This window comes from Cervus elaphus, chromosome 24, assembly GCF_910594005.1.
Source record: "Cervus elaphus chromosome 24, mCerEla1.1, whole genome shotgun sequence".
Classification (NCBI taxonomy): Eukaryota; Metazoa; Chordata; class Mammalia; order Artiodactyla; family Cervidae; genus Cervus; species Cervus elaphus.
Genome location: NC_057838.1, coordinates 55241688 through 55259590, shown reverse-complemented (window position 1 = coordinate 55259590; position 17903 = coordinate 55241688). Strand labels below are relative to the sequence as shown.

General features: G+C 42.2%; 1 protein-coding gene across 5 annotated transcripts in view; it reads right to left on the bottom strand.

Annotated features, from left to right (window-relative positions):
* The window catches only part of ARHGEF3 (Rho guanine nucleotide exchange factor 3), a 310527-nt gene that overhangs the window by 189034 nt on the left and 103590 nt on the right, over positions 1–17903 (bottom strand). For all 5 annotated transcript variants that reach the window (XM_043885395.1, XM_043885393.1, XM_043885392.1 and 2 more), the window contains one exon: positions 16457–16523. In XM_043885395.1, the coding sequence (XP_043741330.1) occupies positions 16457–16523 (67 nt within the window). The remainder of the gene's footprint in view (positions 1–16456; positions 16524–17903) is intronic.

The following is a 17903-nucleotide window of genomic DNA, read 5'->3' as shown; positions in this document are numbered from 1 at the left end:
AAAATTCATGCAATAGCTTTTCCACAAGAAATTTTCTTTCCTCCCTCCAAACTGGTGCACATTCCCATATACATCAAGTAAGTTGTTTCTTTTTAACTTGATGGCACATTAATGCTAGAGCAAATGGTCCAGACTTAGTCTCTTATAATCCAAGGTCTGAACTGATCAACCTACAATATGGAAAAATATCAGATAAATGGAAACCTTTTCTACCATGCTGGAAACGGTTTGGAGTATCTTCCCCTCATTCTCTTTTCAGGAGATGTGCCCCACTTTCCCCAATGTTGTCCACAGCTCCTGCTAACTAGGGGTAATAGTAGCCATAGCGAGGGGCCAAAAAAGTATTTACTGAGCATCTAGTATGTCAAAGACCCAGTGCTAAACACTTAACATGAATTATTTAATGTAATTCTCATAAGAACCCTGTGAGTTAGATACATGTTTTATATGGGGAAATCTGAGTCCCAGTGGGTTTCTTTACTTGCCCACCCTGGTGAACAGCAGACCCCTTTCACCCTGACTCTCTGGCTGCAGATGACTGGACCAAGGAGGAGGGAAGCCCCTCTAGGAACCAGCCAGAAGGCTGCCCCCTACCTGCGAGGCTCAACACAAGAAAGACTATCTGAAGCAATCAGGGTTTTCTTAGGGATCTGGGGACAGGGCAATTGAGACTAGCCTGAGCTTTGAGAAAAAGAGATGCTAAAAGAGCACGTGAGGTTGGATCAGAGCTGGCATTGTGACAAACCCAACAGTAGCTCGTGCAAGAAGACACTGGGAGCAGGACTTACATATCAAAAGATGACAGCCAAGAGAGAAAGAATGAAGCCAACCCACAGAAAGAAATCCTTGGCTTCTGCAGCTATCATTCTCCTGTTAAATGGCACTTGTCTTGTAATGGGAGCAAGCACCTGCTTTCTGACAAGAACTCAGTCATTCCTCACTGGAATGGACTGTCAGCAGCATCCACCCTGTGCGGCAAGTCAGCACCATTTATTGCAAACAACCAATGCCATGTGCCTCTTAATGAGATGCAAGTAGCTGGCATCCCTTAGGATATTTTCCTGCCCAAAAGTGCTTAATCTGAAACAAACCAAGTCTTTTGACATACATTACCAGTGTTATAAGAAACATAAAGGACAGAAAAGCAAGTTAAATGACATCTTAGCTAAGCAATCAGATAAACTAAAATGTGAAATCCATTCTACAAGCAATTAGTCCGGTCTTTTAAAAAAAAATCAATGTCATAAAAAAAAAAAAAGAGGAATGACAGGACTATTCAAGGACTTAAAAGGACTAAAAAACACAGTAACAAAATGAAATCATGGTCCTCAACTGGATAAAAAAAAAACCCACCAAACAAAAAATCCAACCAGATGCAATGCAAGGCCCTTGACTGTCTTAAGGGAAATCAGCTATAAAAGATAGTTGGGGAAATAGGAATACAGACTGAATGTTGGGGAATTAATAGTAGCTTTCTTAGGCCTGATAATGTAGGAAAATGTTCGTATTCTTAGGACACATGTATTAAAGAATTTAGAAGTGAAGTGTCATGACTGTCATACTTTGAAAAGATTTTGTAAAATTAAGCAGATTGTATAAACAATTAGAGATAGATAAACAGTTAAAGCCAAATGTTAGCAACTGTTGATTCTAGATGGTGGGTGTTCATTGTACTTACTTTTCAACTTCCCATATATTTAAAATTTTTCATAACAAAAAGTTGAAAAAGTAGCATACATAGTAAAAATAATCATCTTGGAAACCCCTTAGGAAGACATCAGGTGAAGCCTTACCATCCTTTTCTCAATAGACCACACTTAAGAGTTCCTTAAGGCTTCCCCAGTGGCTCAGCGGTAAAGAATCTGCCTGCAATGCAGGAACTACAGGAGACACAAGTTCGATCCCTGGGTCAGGAAGATCCCCCTGGAGAAGGGCATGGCAACCCACTCCAGTATTCTTGCCTGGGGAATCCCATGGACAGAGGAGCCTGGTGGGCTACAGTCCACGGGGTCGCAAACAGTCATGTCACAGACATGACTGAAACAACTTTGCAAGCACGTATCAAAGGAATGATTTCAGTGAGCCCTAAGAGTTCCTACTTTACTGCTAGAACAAATATTGTACATACGTCTTCAGTTTAGCTCCTGACAAAGCTGTTGCTTGTGTTCAGGGGGAATGCAGCACAATAAATCCCTTCAAGGTCTAGAATCACCATCACCCTACTAGGATCAACAGAGGAAAAAGCAGGTTTGCCACCCCATCCAACACTCCTTTTCTATGAGCAGGTTTAGCTGAACCTACATAAATGAAATACACATCTGATATACCTCTATCGCAACTTCCTCAAATCAGAACTACAATTTTAAACAAGTCTTCATCTGTCCATAGAAAAGTAATAGGCCTAATTCCCTGTCTTTTCCCAAATGGATGTAAGGTCAAATCAGCCCTGAGGATATAAAAACACATTATGCATTAGCAGCGTTCTGCTATATGGTCTGTTTTCCCCCTCCCTGAACGTGTCTTAACCAGGAGGTCAGGGCAGAGGTGGGCCATGCTGCTACTGCAGCGTCTAAACCAGCTGGACCACGTGAAAGTCATGCTCAAAAAGGCTCATTGAGGAGGTATGTTCACTGAGATTTCCAGTGTCAGATGGCGTTTGCGTAAGGAGAGTTTGCGTAAGGAAGGACAAGGCTGGGAGGCCCAAAAATCAAGTTAAGGAAGAATTTTCATCATCAGGCCTAAAGAAGATAGCCCATTTAAAAATGAGCTCTAGGCAATTAAGTTGTAATGAGCATTTGCTTTTAGAGAATGTTTATTTTAATTACTAAAGATGAATAAGTTTGTAACACTTATTCATCTTCAATAATAGAAATATCTCAAGTATAAATAAGTGGTCACTAAGTAGAACATGTGTGTGGTAAACAAAGATATGAAATGGTGAAAGGAGCAAAAGATACCAATTATTCAAGAGGCATCTGGTTACTGAATGTCTGTTATGCAATAAATATGCATGAGACTTCTGAGGTGCTAATTGCACAGAGGCACTAAATATATATGAGCACTTAATATACACGAGGCCTTAATCTGACTGCCCACTGGAAACACTCCATCCTGACCCCACATCCCTTCTGCCCAAGAAACACAAATAAAATAGAAATTAGCTGTTCACCTGGCTAATTGGCAAGCTGCTACTGCTGACCAGTTATGTTTGTTTCTGAGTTTTTATGATAAAGCAAGTGTGTGTCAGTGGCCCAGGGCACCTTCAGTCTGTAGACCTCCTGTACACTTCAACTCTGGTCCTTGCAACCACGTCAGAGAGAAAGACCAATGCAGTGGAGAGAAAGGGGACATACCGGCATTGTAAACCCCAGGATACTGGTGGGACCCTTCCTTCCCATCTGCATCCTCTCTGCTGGGAGTTAACTTACTCCTTTTCCCCACCTTGCTTTTATGTTTCAACTGCTTTAAACAGACAATGTGATTTGAGCATTTAAAGAATGCCAGGGGCATTCCCTGGCGGGCCAGAGGTTGACTCCACGCTTCCAACGCACAGGGCTCAAGTCTGATCCCTAGTCAAGGAACAAAGATCCCACATGCCAAGCTTTGCAGACAAAAACAAAAAAGAAAAGAAGGAGGCACTATTTATAGTCACAATGAGTTAAACGCCGTCCAATCCATTAAATGCACCACGTTACTTTGAAGAGGAAGATGATGGGAAAGAAGAAAAGTGAGGCTTCAACTCCCGTCCCCAGCTTCTGAAGTGAGCAGGAAACAGAATGTAAAATCTATCATGGAGGGAAAAAGAAAACGTGAAGGGAAAGGTTCAGATTCAGAAAATCAATTTTCCAAACTGGTGCATCCCCTTAGTTCTCAACATCACCATCCCCTCCCATGCCTTCCGATAGCATGATGGCCTTTCAGAGGTGATGAGATCACTGCCATGATATTGTTTGCATAATAAATGCTAATTTTTATTAGAACAAAAAATAAAAACCTCCACGAAAAGTCATAAATGCAACAAAACACAAAGAAATGCTGAGACTGATTCTTGGGCCACCTTCTATTTAAAACCCCTGACTAGAAGACCTAAATAGACATTTCTCCAAAGAAGACATGTGGATGGCCAAAGAGCACATCGAAAGATGCTCATCACCACTAATTATTAGAGAAATGCAAGTCAAAACTACAGTGAGGTACCATAGTCAGAACGGCCATCATTAAAAAGTCTACACACACAAAAAAAAAAGTCTACAAATAATAAGTGCTAGAGAGGGTATGAGGAAAATGGAACCCTTCTACACTGTTGGTGGGAATGTAAATTGGTGTAGCCACTAAGGAAAACAGCATGCAGGTTCCTCAAGAAACTAAAAATAGAGTTGCCATATGATTTACCAATCCCATGCCTGGGCACATACCTGATAAAACTCTAATTTGAAAACATCCCTATGTTCACAGCAGCACTATGTATAATAGCCAAGACATGGAAACAACCAAACTGTTCATCAACAGATGAATGGATAGAGAAGATGTGGTACATATATACAATGGAATCTTACTCAGTCATAAAAAAAAACAAAATAATGCCATTTGCATCAACATGGATGGCCCTAGAGATTATCATACTAAGTGAAGTAAGTCAGAAAGAGAAAAACAAATACCACATGATATCACTTATATATGGAATATACAAGGCAGCAAACTAAACAGAAACATTTCTGGCTTACAGACATAGAGAATAGTTTTGTGACTGCCAAAGAATGGGTGATGGGGAAGGAAGCACTGGTAGTTTGAGATTAGCAGCTGCAAACTATTATATACAGGGTGGATAAACAACAAAGTCCTACTATACAGTGCAGGGAACTGTAAATCAATATCCTGTGATAAACCACAATGGGAAAGAATATGAAAAAGAATATATATAAATATATTTATATATATATATTTATATATATAGCTGAATCACTTTGCTGTGTGGCAGAAATTAACACATTGTAAATCTATAATACTTCAATAACATTTTTAAAAGATAAAATAAAAATAAAACCCCTGACCAAGCTCCAATATTACCCAATGGTAACAGAATTAATAACGGCCATTTCAGAATGCAATTGTCCAGGATCTGCTATTATTTCAATTAATCCAGAGGACTACTACGCCTTATGTCTCATGAGCAGTTTATTCTTGCTCCCAGTTCAGATTCTGAGGACTGAAAAAAAATACCAATAACCAAAAGGACTACTTCTAGCCAACATGGGAAAAAAAAACGGGGTTAGAAGTTTTATTTGACAGTCAGACCCTGGGCATCAGGATGGTTACCCTTTACTATGGGATGAGAGATGGGGAAGACTGCTGTAGACAAGAACTGTTTGCATCTGCCCAGTGCCTCTTCCCTTCCTATGGAAACTGCCCCTTAGCTCCCATGTTACTATGGTTACCACAGGAGCCAGCAGAGCAAAAGCCACACTGTGGCCACTGCTGATTGGTCTTGAAGTACCCACCTGATCCAGGCTGAACCAATCAAAATCTTCCCCACCAGTAATTTTGGCTCTGGGAGAGAAAAAGCTGTCACTCTGCAGATGGTTGCATTTCCACGGTATGCAGGAAGTCAGTCTGCAGAGAAAATGCAGCAAACACCAGAGGAATTGGGGACCCTCATGGACTTCAGGTGCTGCTTCCAGGGGCTTCTGAGATCCTGGGGCATTCCATGGGATATCTGGAGACCTCTGTAATTTTTGAAACTCTCCTTGTTTAAGCTAATTTGAGTCGAATTCTATCACCCGCAAAAAAGATCTCCTAATTAATCTAAAAGACCACAGTCAAACACATCTTCTACCTTGTACAATTTTGGGACAAAAAGGGAATAATTGAGTTGGCAGCTGCATAAAATGAAGGCATCTATAAATTCTGTCTCGAAAGTGCAGAACTTGCAAAGCTGGTACACAAGCCACTGTGTCCCCACGGACCTCACATACGACCAAAAAAAGAAACCACTTTTGAGTCTAAAAATGAGCTTCAATGTGCCTGGCATATTTTTGGTGTCAGCACACTGAAGATGACACGGGCTTTTCCTCACAGGTGTCAGCATCGTTCACAGCGTGGCCTCTCCACTGCCTGAAGGGAAGTGAGACAAGACTAAGCGGAAATGAGAGACAGCTTTTCACTCTGAAGGGGCACCTCACATCAAAAGGCATCTATTATAAACTCAATGGTTTAAAGACCTAAATATAAGACATGACACCATAAAACTAGAAGAGAACACAGGCAAAACATTCTCTAATATAAATCGTAGCAATATTTTCTTAGCTCGGTCTCCCAAGGCAATAGAAATGAAAGCAAAAATAAACAAATGGGACATAGTCAAACTTACAAGGTTTTTCACAGCAAAGGAAACCATCAATAAAATAAAAAGACCACCTATGGAATGGGAGAAAATATTTACAAACAGTGTGAACAACGAGGGCTTAATTTCCAAAATATTCAAGCAGCTCACACAACTCAATATCAAAAAAACAAACAACTCAATAAAAAGTGGGCCAAAGATCTAAATAGACATTTCTCCAAAGAAAACACACAGATGGCCAAAAAAGCACATGAAAAGATGCTCAACATCACTAGTTATCAGAGAAATGCAACTCAAAACTACAATGAGGTATCACCTTGCACTGGTCAGAATGACCACCATCAGTAAGACGACTAACAATAAATGCTGGAGAAAATATGGAGAAAAGGGAACCTTCCATAGTATTGTGGGAATGTAAATTGGTGCACCCACTATGAAAAACAGTATAGAGATATCTTATAAAACAAAAAATAGAGCTACCGCAACTCCACTCCAGAAAAGACAAAAACTCTGATTTGAAAAGATACATGCACCCCAATGTTCATAGCAGCACTTTTTACAATAGACAAGACATCGAAACAACCCAAGCACACATCAATAGACAACTGGCTTAAGAAGATGTGATATGTGTGTGTGTGTGTGTGTGTGTGTAGTTGATTACAATATTGTGTTAGTTTCAGCTGTACAGCAAAGTAATTCAGTTTTACACATAAAACTGAACATACATACACACACACAAACACACAGGAATACTACTCAGTCATTAAAATGAATAAAATGCTGCCATTTGCAGCATTATGAATGGACCTAGAGAATACTGTACTCAGTGAAATAAGTCAGAGAAAGATTTATATATGGTATCACTTACGTGTGAAATCTAAAAAATAATACAAATGAATATATATACAAAACAGAAACAGACTCACAGACATAGAAAACAAACTTATGGTTGTCAAAGGGGAGAGAGAGGCAGGCAGGGATAAATTAGGAATATGGGATCAGCAGATGCATACTACATAAAGTAGATAAGCAACAAGGATTTAATGCTATAAGCACAGGGAGATACATTCAACACCTTATAATAACCTATAATAGAAAAAAATCTAAAAATTATATATATATATATATATATATATATATATATATATAAATAACTGAATCACTTTGCTATACACCTGAAACTAACACAATATTGTAATCAACTATACTTGAACACTTGGGGCTCCCCAGGTGGAGTTAGTCACTCCTATCTGCCAATGCAGGAGATGTAAGAGACACAGGTTGAATCCCTGGGTCGGGAAGATCCCCTGGAGGAGGGCATGGCAACTCACTCCAGTATTCTTTTTTTTTTTTTTTTTTTTAGGGGTGTAGTAGAGTCTGGCAATTTTTTATTTTATTTTTTTTTACCGTAGCTTTTATATTTTTAGTACATTTTTAAGGGGAAGATAGTTTAATATTACATCAGCTTATCCTTCATGAAACCAGGGTCACACTCCAGTATTCTTGCCTGGAGAATCCCATGGACAGAGGAACCTGGCGAGCTACAGTCCATGGGGTCATAAAGAGATGGACACAACTGAAGCGATTTAGCACACGCATACTTCAACAACAACAAAAAATAAACATAATAAAGTTCAAGGGAGCAGAAGGTAAGTAAAAAGGATCTGAGGTGATGAAAAGTTCACCACAGAATTGTCCCTTGTTTCTAGCACTGTTAAAAAGATGGTCATGCCTAACTTTCTCTGAAATCAAGGTTTGTGTAATCAGCTTTGTTTTAGAAAGGCAATAGGCCCCCATTGCCTGGGGAAAGCCCATCCCAGGCTTACAAGCAGGCTCTGCCACTTACCTGGCTGTGACTGCAGGCAGCGAGCAGATGTGCACTCAGTGTCCTCCTATTTGAAATGGAACAGATACCATCTACCACGCAGCACTCACAGCCTTGCTTGGAGCTGATGTTAAATAAGGGAGGAAAATGTACAAACTGAGGCTGCGAGAGAAGAAAAAGCCATGCCACCTTCTTTTGCAAAAGAGAGGGGAGGCCACAGTAAGCGCTGAAGGGGCGAGGTGCGTTTTGAGTATTAGAGACGCTGTCACTCTAATGAGTTGTGAATTTTGCGGCATTTCAGCCTGATCTTCAAGAAACATTCACCTAGGGTTTGCCAACTTCCTTCCCAACATGGGGCCTGGGTGTGGGTCAGGCAGCCTGGAGCAGCTATTGTCTGGAGATGTGGCTCTACTCCTAATTCGCTTGGCGTTGAGCCTCACCAGCATTATTTCCTGTCCGTCTAGAAACTGGACTCTCTTTGGTGATGGTACCAAACTCTTCCTTGGAGTAGGAGGTTATTAGTTAAAATAGCATTAACTGTTCCAGGAATCTATCCAAAAAGTACCAAAGAAGAGAGAAGATGAACAGGCAACTGTAGACGCTCGGGGTGTGGGAGAGAAGGCCCAAAGTCCATGCAGGAAGAAGTCAGGGGCAGGCTGGAGGGAAGGAGCTGACAATGGGCCAGCAAGCCTATGTAACAAGCATCCCTTTCAAAGGCCAGTAAGAGCCATTTTCAGTCCCGGCAAGATGAATAAACCTCTACTGGCTTTGAAAGGCCTTCAAATCAATCTTTTTACGAATGTCTCACATGACTAACTGTATTTTCTACCATCAGAACTATGGCCATAGATACATGAACCACAGAACTCTGAAAGTGTGGCTAAAAATAAATGAAGACCTTTGCCCTAAAACATATGACATACTTCCCAAACCCTGCACTAAATTTTAGGCATCCAGTGACCCCCTCAATTATCTGCACCTCCCACACCAAGAGGAATTCCCAACTCACCTCCAACAGTGCCAGGGGCTGCAGGCACGGATGGCCGCATGTTACCCATGCCATGTAGCAAAGGGATCATTTGAAAATATGAGTGTTTACTATCTGGTCTAGTGACCTTTTGTTTTCAATCCCTGTTAAGCAGCTCTGTCATATGTCTCCTACTCTGACATTCTGCTATGATAAAATAATTTGTTTACCTACACATCTACTAGATGTTAAGGTACACGAGATGAAGACTGTGTCTTATTCAATTTTGTGTCTTTGCTGTTGAATGAATGCTCTTTAACCTTTTATTAACAACAACAACCTCTTCCTTGGAGCGAATGTCCCTTCCCCACTTTCAATGGCTCCAGTAGAACTGCCAATCATGAAACTCTGTCAACCCAGCTCCTTCAGAGGCGCACATGACCAAGGTCTGTCCAGTGCTCTTGCCCACAGTCATTGGCCAAGGTATAACTATGTGAGTGGAACCAGGGCAATCAGAGTCCTATGCTGGGATTTCACATTGGGATTCTGGAAGCAAAAACTCCCTTTTGTCTAGAAATGTGTGGCTATTTGTGGTCATCCCCTCCTTCCAAAACAGTTCACGTGCAGTAGAAGACAAGACCAAAACCTCAAAAGTGACAAAGCTGAGAGAGTGTACCTGGATACAGCTGTACCTGAAGTCTATCCATCAGTTTCCCTCAGTTACATGAACCAATCAATTTCCCTTTCCACTGGAGCTTGTTATAATTGTGTTTCTATCACTAGCAGCCAGAAGAGTCCTGACTAATACACTAAACCTTATTTTCCTCAACTGAAAATGAAAACGTTTGGGGTATGACATTAAGGGCTTCCCTGGTGGTTTCAGCGGTAAAGAATCCACCTGCTAACGCAGGACACACAGGACTCACAGTTTCAATCCCCAGGCCAGGAAGGTGCCCTGGAGAAGGAAATGGCAACCCACTCCAGTATTCTTGCCTAGGAAATCCCAAGGACAGAGGAGACTGACAGGCTATAGTCCATGAGGTCGCAAAGAGTCGGACAGGATTTAGCAACTGGGCACACACAGGCACACACACATAATATTCAAAGTCCTTTCAAAAGCCTCGGAGTTTAGACATTTGTTACCAAATGGTTTAGGCAAGTATAAAGGCCAAGCAGTGGAGAAAGAGACAAGACCAGTATGGCCCTGAAATTTGGTTGATATTTCATTCAAATCTCAGATCTAGCACCTAAAACAATGTCTTATACATAGTAGGTCTTGTTAAATATTTTCAAGTTAACTATAGGCAATGCCAAGCGTTGTGGTCCAGAGATTTTCACATTTCTAGGATGAGTTTCCTCCCTGACTGTCTCTGTGACTCTCTGTCTCAGCTTACTGGAGGAGCTGCAGTGAATATTCTCACAATAAAGGGTCAGAATTCTGAACTTTACAATGCCCCAACCATATCCGATTCAAAAGCATCAATTCTTCAGCGCTCAGCTTTCTTTATAGTCCAACTCACACATCCATACATGACTACTGGAAAAACCATAGCTTTGACTAGATGGAACTTTGTTGGTAGAGTAATGTCTCTGCTTTTTAATATGCTATCTAAGTTGGTCATAGTTTTTCTTCCAAGGAGTGTCTTTTAATTTCATGGCTGAAATCACCATCTGCAGGGATTTTGGAGCCCCCCAAAGTAAAGTCTCTCACTGTTTCCATTGTTCCCCCATATATTTGCCATGAAGTGATGGGACCAGATGCCATGGTCTTAGTTTTCTGAATGTTGAGTTTTAAGCCAACTTTTTCACTCTCCTCTTTCACTTTCACCAAGACGCTCTTTAGTTCTTCACTTTCTGCCATAAGGGTGGTGTCATCTGCGTATCTGAGGTTATTGATATTTCTCCCGGTAATCTTGATTCCAGCTGTGCTTCATCTAGCCCAGCGTTTTTCATGATGTACTCTGCCTGTAAGTTAAATAAGCAGGGTGACAATATACAGCCTTGACGTACTCCTTTCCCCATTTGGAAACAGTCTGTTGTTGCATATCCAATTCTAACTGTCACTTCTTGACCTGCATACAGACTTCTCAGGAGGCAGGTCAGGCGGTCTGATATTCCCATCTCTTTAAGAATTTTCCAGTTTGTGGTGATCCACACAGTCAAAGGCTTTGGCATAGTCAATAAAGCAAAAGTAGATGTTTTTCTGGAACTCCATTGTTTTTTATATGATTCAGCAGATGTTGGCAATTTGAGCTCTGGTTCCTCTGCCTTTTCTAAATCCAGCTTGAACATGTGGAAGTTCATGGTTCACGTACTGTTGAAGTTGACTTGGAGAATTTTGAGCATTATTTTGCTAGCATGTGAGATAAGAGCAATTAATTGTGCAGTAGTTTGAGCATTCTTTGGCATTGCCTTTCTTTGGGATTGGAATGAAAACTGACCTTTTCCAGTCCTGTGGCCACTGCTGAGATTTTCACATTTGCTGGCATATTGAGTGCAGCACTTTCATGGCAATGTCTTTTAGGATTTGAAATAGCTCAACTGGAATTCCGTCATCTCCACTAGCTTTGTTCATAAAGATGTTTCCTAAGGCCCACTTGACTTCGCATTCCAGGATGTCTGGCTCTAGGTGAGTGAGCACACCATCGTGGTTATCTGGGTCATGAAGATCTTTTTTGTATAGTTATTCTGTGTATTCTTGCCACCTCTTCTTAATATCTTCTGCTTCTGTTAGGTCCATACCATTTCTGTCCTTTATTGTGCTCATCTTTGCATGAAATGTTCCTTTGGTATCACTAATTTTCTTGAAGAGATCTCTAGTCTTTCCTATTCTATTGCTTTTGAACTGTGGTGTTGGAGAAGACTCTTGAGAGTCCCTTGAACTGCAAGAAGATCCAACCAGTCAATCCTAAAGGAAATCAGTCCTGAATATTCATTGGAAGGACTGATGTTGAAGCTGAAACTCCAATGCTTTGGCCACCTGATTCGAAGAACCAACTCACTGGAAGAGACCCTGATGCTGGGAAAGATTGAAAGCAGGAGGAAAAGGGGATGACAGAGGATGAGATGGTTTGATGGCATCATCAACACGATGGACATGAGTTTGAGGAGGCTCTGGGAGTTGGTGATGATCAGGGAAACCTGGCATGCTGTAGTCCATGGGGTTGCAGAGAGTCAGACACGACTGAGCAACTGAACTAAACTGAACTGAACCAGATCCAGAGGAGCTGACACAGGGTAAGACACCTCCAAGGGTCCCACCTCTCTGAGGGTCCTGCCTTCTTATTCTCCCCATCTTATTGTGGTCTCACTTGTGATTTTCCTACCATAACTGTCCCAACCACAACCATCCTCCTGGCTTCTCTCCATGAACATATCTGTAGCGTTCATGTTCTGGTGAGAGTCCACACAGCACCACCCCTGGCCAGAGAGGGTAGAGAAATTCCAGGGGGCTATAACACCCAGGGCCGCTGTCTCCTTAGACGAGCACGGGAACCAAAAGACGCAGCCAGCAATTAGCAGCAGTAACTCATGAAAGGACTGAACCACTTGGTACATAGAAAAGATGTGTCATCCAGGTGTCACCAGCCCTTCCTGAGGTGCTTGGCGGCCGAAAACTCCAGCCAAAAAGAGGAAAACCACAAATACAATTCCTAAGGCCTTAAGAAGTCATGAGATCTGCAGTGGATCTCAAGGGAACGACACGGTGGTGGTTACCTTACAGTCACTCAGCAAGATCTTCCTTAAAATTATTGACATTTTGAAACATCTCTCTTTTCCCAAAACGTCTGTTTCTTAAGACATGGACCACTCCCTCTCCCCACCTCGTGCCCTGTCCCATGCTCCCTCCTTGGCCCTCATGTGTCTCCATCTCACTTCTCGTTTAAGGCCATGTAGTTCTTTCTCCTCTTGCCTTTTCCAATCCATTTCTCACCATCTTTTCCCCTCGCCCCTACCCCCAAACCCCACACATGTCCAGGACGCGAGAAAGTAACACAGGCTCCTTCTGCTTTATGAGCTGAAAAGGAGTGGAAATGCAAATGCTTCTAATGTTTTTCTCTGCCACATATATAAAAATGGGAAATTTGCCATCACAGAGGTTCTAAACCCTTTCCTTCCAAATAGAGAAGAAAATGAAGAGTTCATAGAACACATGTCTTGCTCTAGAACAAACAGTCCAGCAGGCCTGAGCGTCACATTTCATTATAGAAAATGTGTCAATTGGATAATACCCCCCAATGTTTTCCTCCTGGCATTCTGAGTGCTTCTCATTCTTCAGTTCCAATTACTGTAACTATGCTTACAGAGCTGGGAGTGACAGTGTTCCCACTGGCGTGGGTTTTCTTCCACGCCCACCAGGCCATGGAATATTATGCTCCAAGGGACAGAGGGATGACTTTGGCCACAGAGGAATCTGGCAATTGGCCAGGCCCTGAACCATCTCCCTCTGGTGTGGTTTTGAGGTCAGTTTGTCTAAATTTACCAGGAAGCCACAGGGGCCAGAAGAATCAAAGCAAACACAAGAGACCAAGATAAACACAACTGACCTGACCACCTAAATAGACTCTAGTCATTTCGACACTTTTAACTACTGGGGGAAATCTTTTGAGCTGGCTAAGAATTTGAGGGTTGATAGGAAACTGAAGTCAACAAAGCATTAGATTATGTTAATTACGTGGGTTTTTGTTTTTTTTTTTTTTTTTATTAGTTGGAGGCTAATTACTTCACAACATTTCAGTGGGTTTTGTCATACATTGATAAGAATCAGCCATAGATTTACACGTATTCCCCATCCCCATCCCCCCTCCCACCTCCCTCTCCACCCGATTCCTCTGGGTCTTCCCAGTGCACCAGGCCCGAGCACTTGTCTCATGCATCCCACCTGGGCTGGTGATCTGTTTCACCATAGATAGTATACATGCTGTTCTTTTGAAACATCCCACCCTCACCTTCTCCCACAGAGTTCAAAAGTCTGTTCTGTACTTCTGTGTCTCTTTTTCTGTTTTGCATATAGGGTTATCGTTACCATCTTTCTAGATTCCATATATATGTGTTAGTATGCTGTAATGTTCTTTATCTTTCTGGCTTACTTCACTCTGTATAATGGGCTCCAGTTTCATCCATCTCATTAGGACTGATTCAAATGAATTCTTTTTAACGGCTGAGTAATATTCCATGGTGTATATGTACCACAGCTTCCTCATCCATTCATCTGCTGATGGGCATCTAGGTTGCTTCCATGTCCTGGCTGTTATAAACAGTTCTGCGATTCTGTTATCTATGTGGTTTTAATTAGCCAGGGGCCAGTTGTCTGCTTGCTCCCCTGCAGCAAATTACCAGTGTTAAATGTTGCTCTTCCAAGGCTGTGACAGACAGAACATCCCTTAAACCAAGTATGCGTCTAACAATTCCCTTTTCAGCAGTAAGATCTACAAACCAGACTTGAGCTTAAAAAATTCATGAAACATTTTTCAAGGACAAACAGTTGAAGAAGTTTCAGCCAAAGGTAGGGTTATCAAGTTGTCCCAGCTTGCCCGGGACTGAAGTTTCCCAAGGCATGGGGCTTTCAGTATTAAAGCCAGGACAGTTCCAGGGAAATCCTAGATGGACCTCAACCCTAGTAGAGGGTTGAATTAGAAGGAAGGGGGTGGTACACTCGAGGGAAGGTAGAGAGGGAGAGAAAATAAACACCTTCAAAACAGTTCAACTTCTCTTTAGTTCAAAATCAACTACAGATGTCAACCGTGTCAAAGTGTGTACAAACTATTTTTTCAACAAAGGGTTTATGGCCAATGACCTTGGGAGATGCTCCACACAAACTCCATCAGCTCTCCTTCACATGGTCTTCATGCACATCAACACACTAAAGGCTCTGAGAAGTCCTGCAGTGGTGAACATGCTTTAATCTGGTCCTCTCAGGGGGGTCCCAAGTCTGTGGGACCACACAAGTCTCTTTTTCACTTAATGTTTATGATCATCCAACTGAACATACTTTGAGAAATGGGGGTCTTGTTCACAAAACTGTAACCAACCGAGGAGGTACATGACTTACACTCGGTAAAACACACACATCTACTTAAGAGGCCAACATATTTCTCTTTGTATTCAGTTAAAAGCATACTGAAAACTTAGCTAAAAGAGAGCCATGATTTGTATTTTTAAAAAGACATTTGGGGAAAATGACTGAGATATATGTAGGGTATTAAAGATGAACTGAACCAGTAAAAACACTGCTGAAAAGACTGAAGACTTGAACGTGAAACATAATCTGATATGAATTTTGTGTCAGATATACGTGAAAGATTTATTTATTCATTCATTCCATTTATTCATTCATGTTAATTAAGCATGAACGTTCTAGGCACTGTGCTAGGCCCAGGGATAATGCAGTAACAAGAGACAGTGACAAGGTCTCCAATGCTTGGGGCTTCCAATCTTAAATGTCACTACATGTTAACTAACAATCTTTTAACAATGAGAAAAGGAACTACAGGGATCCACAGGAGATGCCTCTAGGTCAGATTTAAGGGGTGGACACGATGCGTTCCCACGGAAGGTGATGTCAAAGCTTAGACCCAGTGGATGACGTGGCTGGGCCAGTCCAGAGTGTGCAGGAGTGTGGTGTCACGCAGCAGGAGACTGTGTTTTGGGCATAAGGTACAGTGCATGTAAAGGCCGTTGGTGATGCAGAGCTCAGAGCATTCTCTACACAGGCAAGAGTCCTGTTCCTGAAGTCAGAGCTAGAATTCATTTGGACACACAGATGGGCCACTTTGACTACTATTATTATCACTATTACATAAAGGAAGAGAATTTTGCATCAAGCAAAGGTTAAATCTGACCCTCCCTACACCTCTAAGGGTCTAGAGCTTTGTGACTGGGAGAATTCTATGATTCCCTTCAGCTTCTAATGTTTAAAGCTTACAGACCTCTCCTTTTGTAAAGCAAAGCTCTCCGCAGTCATAAATCTACACAAGAACAGACAGTATATTTCTGATTTCTTTTTCCTTTACTCTGCACCTTTCTTGTTCCCCCAAAATAGCCACAATGGCCACTTCATCAACCTTGACATCTCCTGGCTTCTTCATAAGATGCTTCCCGTAACCCAACACCTACAGGGCAGGCAAACATCATTGGGTACTTACTGAACCACTTGGGGTTTTTAAATAAAACCACAGGTGCTAATGCAAAGATGACTTCCCCAGGTGGTAAAGCACAGAAGTTTGGTGGAGACTTGGCTAGTAAAGTCCACCTCAACTGAGCCCTCTCTGGAGCACCCAGAAGAGGACAAGCAACGGGTGGGATTGCTTGGGAAAACACTTACCCCTCTGAAATTCCAGGCTTTAGGAGATGGAAACATGGGAAAGTTGTTCTGCCGCTGCCGTTTAGGCCTGAAAGAGGACAAAAAAAAAGAGATGCACTCATTATTCAGAGGAAATCACCAGTTTCAGTGGAGTTTCATCAGAAGGAGAGATGCTTGCAGAAACGGTCCAGGCAGGGTGAAGTGGCTGGAGTTTTCTACAGCTCAGCAATCTTGAGCAGCCAAATGCACTCTAGACTCCTTTCCAGGGCCCCGGGAGGAAAGCTCCAAAGTCGCTGAGAAAAGTCAATCCCTCACCTTTAAAAACAGGAAAATTTAAAAGAAAATCGAAAGTCTAAACTGGATGCAATTATAGAGCCAGACCAAACTCCGGTCCTTACTTTTCGCAAATGGAAGGCTCCCAAAGGGATGCCATCAGGTGATGTTTGTAGCTTCAGGTGCAGCCAGGAACCCTCCCTCGTTGCTCGCTCGCTGGGGAGTCCCTGCTCCTCCACACAGGCCACACTTGAGCTCCTGGACTTCTAAAGCAACGGTTGACAGGACAACTGTTAAGCAGCTGCTGCCTAACAAGTCAGAACTGGCTTCCTTGCCTATTAATCTCTCCCCACGAATCAATCTCCTTAGATGCAACAGAGGCAGGTTCAAGTCGGGTCCGCGCAAGTGGCAGGTAAACGGTACAAAAGAGGAAAGATGTGGGAAGGGGGCTGGGTGGCCGCAGACACACCAGGAATACCTTACTTCTGTCTTGTAAAGTGAATTCAATTTTGTGACTGCAACATACCCCCAGGAACATGTATTATGATGTCTTTATGGAGCGATAGATAGATGACTCCTCCTCAAAATGCTATGTCTGTCTATATGGATAGTCAAATGCCGTCTTTGCTTGAAGTACCACTTCACTGAAAAGCATCCCTGAAGGAGGTCTGCCTTGGACTTGCCCTGAGGGTTAGTCACTGCTGTGCTGAAGGGTGGTGGTGCTGGTTTTTTACATGATACTCACCCCTCTTCTTTGACCTCCTGCCACAGTGAGCAGGAACGCAAGGTAGGATGCTTGTGGTGACCACTGCACAGGCTCTGCAGAATGTCAGGCCTGATAAAAATCGGAGCTGGCTCTACCATACCAGAACACATCCTGTCCACCCCTTGAATCAGGCAGAAGACATAAACAAACAAAACACAAGGTAATTATAACAACAGCAGCGGCTGACAGGCACTGAACTTAAAACAGCGTATGCCGAGTAGTTACTGCCACTACTGTACCCATTTCATAAATAAGAAAACAGGGACCTAAAAAAATATTAAGTGACTTGACTCTCACCCCACGGGTGAAACCAGGATTCTGGTCTCAAGTGTGTGATCTCAAATCCCACAGCATTTTATTAGCTGTGTGACCCTTAGCCTGAGGTTTAAGCTCTTGAGCTTTCATATTCTTACGTGCAAAACAGGAGAG